The sequence below is a fragment of the Arachis duranensis genome, chromosome 7 (genome assembly GCF_000817695.3).
Source record: "Arachis duranensis cultivar V14167 chromosome 7, aradu.V14167.gnm2.J7QH, whole genome shotgun sequence".
NCBI lineage: Eukaryota > Viridiplantae > Streptophyta > Magnoliopsida > Fabales > Fabaceae > Arachis > Arachis duranensis.
Genome location: NC_029778.3, coordinates 74,711,430 through 74,722,420, shown reverse-complemented (window position 1 = coordinate 74,722,420; position 10,991 = coordinate 74,711,430). Strand labels below are relative to the sequence as shown.

The 10,991-nt window shown below is 36.2% G+C and overlaps 2 protein-coding genes across 2 annotated transcripts in view; one reads left to right on the top strand and one right to left on the bottom strand.

The window, feature by feature from the left end:
• The window catches only part of LOC107459794 (protein trichome birefringence-like 42), a 3,682-nt gene extending 2,255 nt beyond the window's left edge, over positions 1-1,427 (top strand). The window contains exon 5 of the mRNA XM_016078058.3: positions 1,033-1,427. Within this exon, the coding sequence (XP_015933544.1) occupies positions 1,033-1,303 (271 nt within the window). The 3' untranslated portion in view covers positions 1,304-1,427. The remainder of the gene's footprint in view (positions 1-1,032) is intronic.
• A 7,650-nt stretch (positions 1,428-9,077) lies between these two features.
• On the bottom strand, positions 9,078-10,718 carry LOC107459462 (uncharacterized). The gene has a single exon (XM_016077692.1). The coding sequence runs from the start codon at positions 10,716-10,718 to the stop codon at positions 9,078-9,080; it is 1,641 nt and encodes a 546-aa protein (XP_015933178.1).
• Positions 10,719-10,991: the final 273 nt, after the last annotated feature.

Genomic DNA, 10,991 nt, shown 5'->3' with positions numbered 1-10,991 from the left:
AAATATAAATTTTTTAATTAATAATATCACTATCCTTTATGGTTATTGAAAAGTTTTCCATAAAGAAGAGAAAAATTGTTCCCTATAAAAGAAAGAATGAGATTCAAAACGTGGCTAAAAAAGTTTCTTCAATTAAGAAAACAAGTGCTAGCTATATGCTGCCAGCTCAAATGTCCATGGATCCAAAAGTGAATGCATGCACTATAAATAAATATTCCAAGACAGAAAGTCATAAGATTATAAACAACTGTTGACAGCTTTTAATTAAGTGATTACAAAATGTACACATAACCCATGTTTAACTCTAATTTACCTCTAATTGTGTGGACTAATTAATAAGTTCACTATCTTAGTTATTTTTCTTTCATTTGTTAATTAAAATTTAGTGTATCAAAATTGCAAATTTAAGAAAATTTATGGAGACTATTTGCACATATAACCAAAGTTCAAAAAGTCACCAAAAAAAAAAAATATATAACCCACTTATTTCGGACAAAATTACATTTTAGAAGAATATAGGTGTTTAATTTAAACATTTTAAAAATACATATTTTTAAGTTTATTAGAAGTTAAAATACTCATAACTTAAAATTTAGGAATATGATAAATTGTAATTAATTTATTAACAATATTGATTATAAAGTTTTACAAAACAAATTAGAGTCTATTTGAAGAGCTTCAAAAATTATTTTTCTGGAGCTTTTGACTTATGAAAAATTACATTAGCATTGTTTGGTACAGTTTTTTAAATATGTTTTTAACTTTTTTAAAAATTATTTAAATATGCTGTTAACTTTTCAAAAATTTAACTTCTCTCATTCTAAAAATCTATTTTATCATTTATATTTATTAAAATAATTTTAAAATAAGTACTTCTATAATAAAAATTTAAATATAAAATAATTTATTTATAAATTACTTTTAAAATAAGTCTTTATGTTTTAAACCCTTTATAAAAAAGAGCTTAAGTAAGTTCTTCATTCAAATTAGTTCTTATAATCACTTGCTTTTTTATTGAATTGAATATTGAAGTGAGAAGGCATGCTTGAGAAAAACTCAACCAGAGGAAGGATCAATGGCAGCACCATATCCAGGTGTGGACATAGTGAAGAGTGTTATAAATAACATGACAAAACCAGTGGAACTGCTTGATATTACTTTGCTAACACAACTAAGAATAGATGGTCACCCTTCAATTTATACAGGAAGTGGTCCTTCTTTTGTTGATTGCAGTCATTGGTGTCTTGCCGGTGCTCCTGATTCTTGGAATGAAATTTTTTATGCTACTCTACTTAGAGATTAATTATTTTTTTTTTTAAAATGGTGGTGTTTATACCTCTAGTTTATATAAGTTATTCTTTCTTGCATTTTATGTTGGAAGACCTTCTTGAATTGTTGACATTTATATAAGATTAATTATTCTTGCATTTATATATCTATTATATATTTTAGATTTTAATTTGTGTATTCATTATTGACGTGAAACTTTATCTTTTACACTTTGTTATCTCAACGTGAAAAAAATTAAAGTATTTTAAAAATATTGATATTTTAGTAATTATGACATACAGTTGGCCTTAATTTTATATATATAATTATGAACAATAACTAAAATTACTAAGTATTTCTGAAATACCTTAAAATTTTCTTCTCAACAGTACGTGACACAACACAATTCATACTTAAAATTCCATCTGACTGACTAAGAGGGAAGGTTAAACCATTCGAACATGATAGTCAAATTTAGGAAATTGATCATCTCAATTTCTTTTAATAATTAAAAGAATAAAGTGTGATTTTTTATTATTAATTTTATAAATGAAACAAAAAAATATAAAAAAATAATAAAAAATTGAAAAATATACTTTATTTTCCCAATTTTTTTAATTCCTGTCAAAAAGAGAGGCAAAAAAACTTTAACTTCTCACATTTGATTAACACAGCCTCATATGCACATCCACAACTCTTAATTTTGAGAGTACTAAAACCATGGCATATAACCATATACTAAATCACTGTATTATTTTGTAGTGTGCATAAAATATTTTTATTTTAAATTATACACACACATATATAAAGTCTGCAATTTTTGCTGTTGATTTTCCAAGTTGAAATATTACCTACTATTATTATAATATGCAAAAATAAATAAATAAATAAATAAATAGTCATTCTCCCGCTTATTTATTTATTTATTTATTTTTAAAATAACTTATGATTCTCATGTTAAATAAATATGGATAAGTGACAATTTAATATCGTAATTTATAGAGAAATAATAATATCACTTCTCACATATTTTCTTTTCATTGTATATTTATTTGAATTTATAAAAAATAATATCATCAAGATAGGAGTAATATTATTATTTCTCTAATTTATAATGTTATCTATAATAGAAGTTGAGAAAAATATATAAGAAACTAAGATGAATAATTGTGATAATAAATGATTATTTTAAATGAATAATGCTATGTAGCTAATAAATATTATTATTTTTAGTAAGATTTAATTATATTTACAGAAATTTTACACACAAAAAATATATAATTTAAATTTATGTTTATTAGAATTTACATACATGAATCAATATAATTTACACTTATATTTTTTAAAACTTGCATGTAAGATTCCAGATTTTTAAAAATTAAATAATTGACTATTTATAAATTATTATATTATATTGAGATGTAGTTTTTAAAAAAAATATTTTTAACAAAAATAATTAAATAAAATTTTATAATTATTGAAGTTTAATTTAATTATTACTTATTTTATTAAATTCAAATTATTTATCAAAAATTATTTTGATTAGTGACACATAAACTTCCATGTGTTACTTTAATATTAGGTAAATTCTATTGCGTAGATTATTATTATCCTTGCTTTATTTGGCCGAAGCCGCTAGAGAATAAAAGAAAGAAATGAAACATGCCTCATATATATAATCTTTGACACATAAACTTCCATGTGTTACTTTAATATTAGGTAAATTCTATTGCGTAAAAACCAAAATATTTTTACACATATAGAAATATACGTATCATTGAGCTTAAAGAAAATAAATTTAAAGTGTGACCTCTAAAAGAGACAATTCCTATATATTGGGTCCCATCAAACCTGTAGGAGTTAGAACTGAAGGCCTCACATGTAATTAAAATTCTCATTAACCTACTTGATTAAATCATGATATTAGTTACCAGTATTTAAAGAAAAAATAAATAAATATTTTTTAAAACATAAATACTTTATTAAATAAATAAATACTTTATTAAAATGAGACAAACAGTTGGACTATTACTTATTAGTACATCACAAAAAAATTATAAAAAGTAATATTAAAACATAATAATATTCTATTTATTGAAACAAATTAATTTTTATCTTTTAATATTTACCTTGTAATAATATCAGTTTATTGTATTTATTTCTGTTACGGTGGGTAATCGGAAATTTATGTGCTGGACTTGTTAATTTGGCCAATTGACTAGTGGAAGAAGCCTTCGAGCGGGTTCGCGCCTAGGAGCCTCCTTCCGACTTATGTATGAGAAAGAATGGGGGGTGATATCTGCAAAGACACTCCGATGCCTAAGTGAACAAGGGTCTAAGCAAGTTTTAAGAGTATTGGGACTTAGAGATATCTGAGGGATGTCAGTGTACTTATAGTGGTGAACCCATAACCACCGTTGGAGTGGTTCCACCTTTCAAGGAGGATAACCGTCCCTTTATCTTAGGGAGGTTGAGATTTGACTCCTAGAAGGGGGTTGAGAGATTTTAGGAGCAATTACTTATTTGAATGAGTGTTAGCTGCCAACTAATCTTCGTCCCTGACTTCTTTATGGCGGAACCTATGTCGAACCCGACCTCTTACGAGGAGGTCGGTTTGCGGGGGAAAGCCAATCTTGCGGATTGGACCTTTACGTACTATTTGGATCTGGGCCTTATCATTGGGTCAGGGTATGAACAGTGCCCCTAATCGAGTCCAAGTTCCTTTGTGAGTTGGGCTCGAGTATTCAACTCGGGGTTGTTGCCGACTTGGTAAAGAATCGACGTGATTCTTCAGAACCGACGTGATACGCAAATTTCTCAACAGTCGCGTCTAATCAAACGTCGCATCGGTTAGGAATTTGCGTATTTACACATGGGGATTAGTTACCTTGGTAACGGCGCGCTCATTAATGACTGCCTCCGTTTTTACCATTATGCCCTTAACGTGTTTATAAATACTTTCCCTCTCTTTCTTTGTTTCGTTTCTGAAAACTTTTCTCACTCACATACTCTGTTCTGGAGAAAGTTTTCTTTGGTCGATTGCTGTTGCACCCCTTACTTCGAAAGTAAAGGTCAGTTCTTTTCTTTTCTTCTTTTACAAATGCTTTTATTTGCATGTTTTTTTATTTTGAGAGGAGTGCTAGCCGTAGGCTTAGTGATTCTGTCTTATTAAGGACCTAACCCCAGGCCCCTTAGAAGCCCTGTTTTTTATCCTTTTTTCTTTTTTCTTTGTAGGTTTCGCAATCCTTTTCCTTTTTGAAAAAAGATGTCTTCTATAGAGTCTCTTGCTCAGTAGGTGGATGTTACGGTTCTTGGGGAAGAACCTTTTGTGGATACTGACTATATCACTGACCTTCGCATGCATCATAGGATTTGTGCTTCTGATGAGGATGAGCCGAAATATGAACCGGTGGCCTCGGATCTGAAAGACCGGGTTTGTTTTGGGAGGGCTTCTGATGCGGACCCTCATTTCTTTTTTATGTATGAGTCTGTTCACCCATTTGGGTGTTTTTCTTCCTTTTTCTGACTTCGAGATAGCCGTTTTATCTCATTGTCGCGTTACCCCTACCCAACTCCACCCCAATTCTTGGGATTTTCTAAAAATTTATCAATTTGTCAGCCATGCACTAAATTTTCTGACTTCTTTAAAGATCTTCTTTTATCTTTTTCACATGACCAAGCCCTTTAGTGGGCAAAATAACAAACAACAATGGGTGTACTTATTAGGTAACGTTATGTTTTTATATTCTGTTTTCATCCTGATAGTTCTTTCGAGTTGTCTTCTCCGACTTGTATGCTGACTTTCTATCTAATGGTTTTTGCAGAAATGGCGAAGAAGAATTTTTGGAGTCTTATCAGAGAGTCCAGGAGGCCAAGTCGAGGTCTCGCGCCAGGACTGGTGGTGCTTGGGCTGCTGGCCCTCTTTTTCCTCCCCATCCTCCTCCTCCTCAAAACTTGGGGACCCCCACCCGACCTATTGTCATATCTTCTTCAGCCTCTTCTCTTCCATCCCATCCTCCCCGATCTTCCCCTGAGCCAGAGAAGAAGAAGCGCAAGACTTTAGAGTCTAGTTCTTCTTTTGAGGGTGAGACCAAGTCTAATGCACCTCAGTTCATTCGGAATTATATCTATCCTTATACTCGTATAAGTATAGACGATGCTTTCGTTCGAAACTACCTTAATCTTCTGGTTCAGGGGAGTGTTAGGGCGGTGGGGGTGTGCACTAAGCTTCTGGATATTTTTGAGAAGACTCCCCTCAACTCTTTGGGTTCATCCCTGAGGGTTGAGGAGCTAGAGGGGAGGATTCTTTTATATCAAAAAGGGAAAAAGAGATTGAAGGAGGAGGTCGCCAAGTTGGAGGAGGAGAGGGATCGTCTCCGGGAGAGGGAGAAGAAGTTGATGGGCCAGTGTGCCATGACGAAGGGTCTGAGGGAGAAGGCGGAGCAGAGCTACATGAGGTTGTTCGAAGACCTTGTGGATGTGAAGAAGGATTTGGTGAGAGCTTGGAATGCCTACGTGGAGCTGGAGGACTCTATTGCCCAAGGGGCCGAGGAGGCATGGAGGATCTTCAAAGAACAGGTCGGGGTCATTGCTCCAGGCCTGGATCTCTCTCCTTTAATGTGGATCCTGATAAGATCATTGCTGACGGGGCCATTGTTTCCCCTCCCGGACCTGTTGATAAACCATGATTTCGTGGTTTATTTTGTATTTAATTTGGGGGATTTTATCACCTTTCCCACATTTATTCAATGAAATAGCATGGTTTTGCAATTCTCCCTTGATTTGTGCTTAAGTGTAAAAACATGCTTTTTAGGCCCTAAAATTGGTGATTTTAATTCACTTTAAATTCCATTCGATACCTTGATGTGTTTATTGAGTGATTTCAGGTTCATAAGGCAAGTATTGGATGGAAGAAGTGAGGATAAAAGCATGCAAGTGGAAAAACTCATGAAGAAATGAAGGAACCGTAAAGCTGTTAAGCCTAACCTCCTGGCACTCAATCGACCATAACTTGAGCTACATAGGTCCAAATGAGGCGGTTCTAGTTGCGTTGGAAAGCTAACATCCGGGGCTTCGAAATGATATAAATTTTGCTATATGTTGCTTCGCGTATAGGGGCGCGCACGCGCACTTTGCGCGGACGCACCGATGATGCACGTGATTCACTAAGAAGCAACTCGTGGCCAGCGATTTCTAGCTCATTTTGGGCCCAATCCAACTCATTTCCAATGCTATTTCATGCAGAATTCAAGCTTGGGCAAGGGAGAGTAATTGTTTTATAGTATTAGCATCATGTAGGTTAGTTTCTAGAGAGAGAAGCTCTCTCTTCTCTCTAGAATTAGGTTAGGTTAATCCATCTTAGATCTAGGCATGATTTCTTGATTTCATCTTGTTTCCTTTCTAATTCCTTGTTTCTACTACTCTATTTTTCTTAGTTCTCTTGTCAATTTTACATTTATGTCTCTTTTATATTTATAAACAATCATGTTGGATCTTGTTTACTTTTAATGCAATTTAATGTTTGTTGTTCTTTTATTGTTGATTTGAGTGGTGAATTTACTTTTCTTGCAATTTATAGTTGTTAGATTTATTATTTTTACATTTTTACCATGCTTTGCATTTGTATCCACTAAGTGTTTGACAAAATGCTTGGTTGGGCTTTAGAGTAGAATTTTATGCTCTTGGCTTGGGAAGGTAACTTAGGAACTCTTGAGTTACTAATGTCCAAGTGATTGATGATTGGGAGCCATTAACTCTAATTCTCACCAATTGATTAGGTGTAGAACTAGGACTTATGGACTTGGATTGATATAGCTCACTTGACTTTCCTCTACTATTTGTTAGGGGTTAACTTAGTGGGATTGATCCTTGCCAATTCTCATGTTGTGGTTAGTGATTAGGATAGAGATCCTTGACCACCAACCCTTGTCAAGGCCTTTTTGTTATTTGAATTTCCTTCACCATTTACTTTTCATGTCTCTCATCCAAAACCCAAAAAAAAAAAAATATGCCTTATAGCCAATAATCATTCACTTCATTGCAATTCCTAGGGAGACGACCTGGAGTCCAAATACTCCGGTTAATTCTTATTGGGGTTTGTTCTTTGTGACAACCAAAATTTTTGTATGAAAGGACTATTGTTGGTTTAGAAGCTATACTTTACAATGAGATTTCATTCAATTGAGGAAAATTCTAAACCGTTAAGAGTTCGTTCATCACCTGTTTCCGAATCCGAGTTGAAGACTCGGGGTCAGAGGGTAATGGAATCCCCCTTTGATCAGGAGATGCCCCGAGTTCTTCAAAGGCTCCTGAGGTGGGTCCCGATCAACTCGCTCCTTCTTCTATTGGTGCTGCTCCAACTTCTCTCCCTGGTCCTGGTAGTGCTCCGACTGCTCTCCCTGACTCTGGTGGCGATGGCTCTTCTCTTGGTGGTGGTGACCTTCTTTCCTCTAATTTATGATGGCTATATGGGGGCCCGGCCTGTGGGTCCCCCATTTTTAGACAATTTTTTATTTATTTGTCTTCGTGGTGGTTGGTACTTAACTTTTCTGGCCTTTTATGGCCGTAAACGAAAATTAACCCTTTTTTGGACAAGGATTTAGGACATCTTTGTGTGTTGTGTGCATGCTGTTTTCTGCTTTAGGTTTTCGAGAAAACCTTTTTTGATCTTTTTGTTCTTTTTTTTTTGAAAAACCTTTTTCCTTTTTGAAAAACCTTTTTTTCTTGGCTGGCTGCCCTTTACTTTTGAAATTTTGTTGAACACTTGGGACAACCTCTGCCTTTGGTTTTTCAATGGGTTTTCTTTTCTCTTTTCGGTATTCCTCCATACTCAATTTTTTTCTGACTTAGGTTATTTTCGCGATGCATTTCATTTTTCTCGGACTCTACGAGTTTTAAGTCGACTAGCTTCCGAGTTCCTACATGATCTACTTTTATAACCTCTTTACACCGACTTGTACCTCATCGTTTTATCCTGACGACTATCTAGGTCGGTTCATGGGATTTTCACGTTTTGTCGAGCTTAAGTCGGTGCGTTTCGTAGAAAGAGTGAGACTAATTGTAAAAGGAATTTTATAAAGAGATATGAAAAAGATCATTATTTATTAGGGTACTTTTTTGCTACTAAGGGTTTTGAAAATTCATTGCCCCTTAGTCCCCACTTTGATGCCTCGTTAAAAACCCCCTTCAGGAAAAACCCTTTGCTTTTGGGAGAAAACCATGAAGTTGGAAAAAGAGTACATCAGGGAGTGGGGTTAGCTTTTAACTATAGTACCTTTTCATATTACAAGCATGCCACGACCTAGGTAGCTCGGTGCCGTTCAAGTCGGTCACCTTATAGTAGCCTTTTCCTAAGACCTCTCTAATTTTGTATGGTCCTTTCCAATTGGCAGCGAGCTTTCCTTCCACAGACTTGTTGACTCCCATGTCGTTTCTGATTAAGACCAAGTCATCGGGGGTGAAGCTTCTTCGAATGACCCTTTTATTGTACCTATTCGCTATCCTTTGCTTCCAGGCCGCTTCCCTCGGACTTCGGGGAGGAGCTCAAGTTCTTCTCTAAGCCCCCGTATATTTCCAATCTTGTCACAGAAGCTCACCTTTGGACTTTGCTCGTTGATTTCAACGGGTATTATGGCTTCTTTGCCATAAGAAAGTCAGAAGAGTGTTTCTCCTGTGGCAGACTGAGGTGTAGTCTGATAAGCCCAAAGTACTTATGGGAGCTCCTCAGCTTAAGCTCCCTTTACATCTTGCAACTTTTTCTTTAGTCCCACAAGTATGACTTTATTGGCTGCCTCGACTTGCCCATTTGCTTATGGGTGTTCTACCGAGGTGAATTGATGCTTGATCTTCATGTTGGCTACCAGGTTCCTGAAGATCGAATCGGTGAACTGGGTGCCATTATCTGTGGTGATGGAGTGAGGTACTCCATACCTTGTGATAATGTTCTTGTAGGGGAACTTTCGACTTCTCTGAGCGGTGATGGTGGCCAATGGTTCTGCTTCTATCCACTTCGTGAAGTAGTCTACTCTCACTATTAGGTATTTTACTTGCCCAGGCGCTTGGGGAAATGGTCCTAGCAAGTCCAATCCCCATTTTGTGAATAGCCATGGAGAAGTTATACTGATTAGCTCCTCAGGGGGAGCAACGTGGAAGTTTGCATGCATTTGGCATGGCTGGCACTTCTTCATGAATTCTGTAGTATCTTTTTGCAAAATCGGCCAGTAGAACCCAGCTCGGATAACTTTTCTGGCTAGCGACCTGTCTCCGAGATGGTTTCCGCAGATACCATTGTGGACCTCTTCTAAGACTACAGCTGTCCTTGAGGTCGGGACGCACTTTAATAGTGGTGTTGATATTCCCCTTTTATAGAGAATATTTTTTACCAGGGTGTAGCTTTGTTCTTCCCTTTGGATCTTTTTAGCCTCTTTTTCCTCTTTGGGCAGGATGTCGAATTTTAGGTATTCGACTAAAGGGTTCATCCATTCGAGGTCTGATCCAGAGATTTCAAGGACATCTTGTTTGGCCTCTATTTTTACTACAGAGGGCTCTTGGAGAGTTTTCTGGATCAGGCTTTTATTATTCCCTCCTGGCTTGGTACTTGCTAGCTTGGAGAGGGAGTCCGCTCTGCTGTTGAGGTCCCGAGTTATATGCTTGATTTCAGTTTCTGCAAAACGCCTAAGATATTCCAAGGTTTTCTCCAAGTACCTTTTCATATTGGGATCTTTGGCCTGATACTCTTCGTTTATCTGGGAGGTCACCACCTGAGAGTCACTGAATATCATTACTTTTGTCACACCGACTTCCTCCGCTAGTTTTAATCCTGCGATCAAGGCTTCATATTCTGCCTGATTGTTGGAAGCCGAGAATTCAAATTTGAGGAAAATCTCTATTTGTGTTCCCTCTTTATTGACCAGTATTATACTTGCACCACTTCCCATTTTGTTTGAGAATCCATCTATGTATAGTTCCCATGTAGTGGATTCTTCCTCTTTGTCTCCTGCATATTCCGCTATGAAGTCGGTGAGGCATTGGGATTTAATCGCCATCCGGGTTTTGTATTTTAGGTCAAACTTGGAGAGCTCTATTGCCCATTGAACCATTCTTCTTGCAATATCTTTCTTTTGAAGGATTTGCTTCATGGGTTGGTTCGTTCGAACCTTTATGGTGCGAGCTTGAAAGTAAGGCCGTAGCCTATGTGAGGCTACTACTAAGGAGTACGCAAACTTCTCCAGTTTTTGGTACCTTAGCTCAGGACCTTGTAGAACTTTACTGGTGAAATATATAGGATGCTGCTCGACCTCATCTTCCCGTATTAGAGCTGATGCTACAGCTTTGTCCACTACGGACAAATACAGGACGAGCTCTTTCCCAACTATTGGTCGGGTCAAATTGGAGGTTGACTTAAGAACCTTTTGAACTCCTAGAATGCTTCTTTGCACTGTGAATTCCATTCGAATTGGCATCTTTTCCTTAGTAGGGAGAACAGTGAAAGAGATCTCAACGCCGATCCCGCCAAGAATCTAGAGAGGGCGGCAAGTCGGCCGTTTAGTTGTTGGACCTCTCTTAGACAAGTTAGGCTTTTCATTTCTAGAATGGCTTTGCACTTCTCGGGATTCGCTTCGATCCCTCTTTGTGTCAGCATAAATCCCAGAAATTTTCCAGTCTCTACTGCGAAGGTGTATTTTCCGGGGTTAAGCCTCATTCCATGCAACCTTATGGTGTTA

What these genes read in the sequence shown, in the direction of transcription:
- LOC107459462 (XM_016077692.1), bottom strand. Translation starts at nt 10,718, where the DNA reads ATGGAATTCACAGTGCAAAGAAGCATTCTAGGAGTTCAAAAGGTTCTT.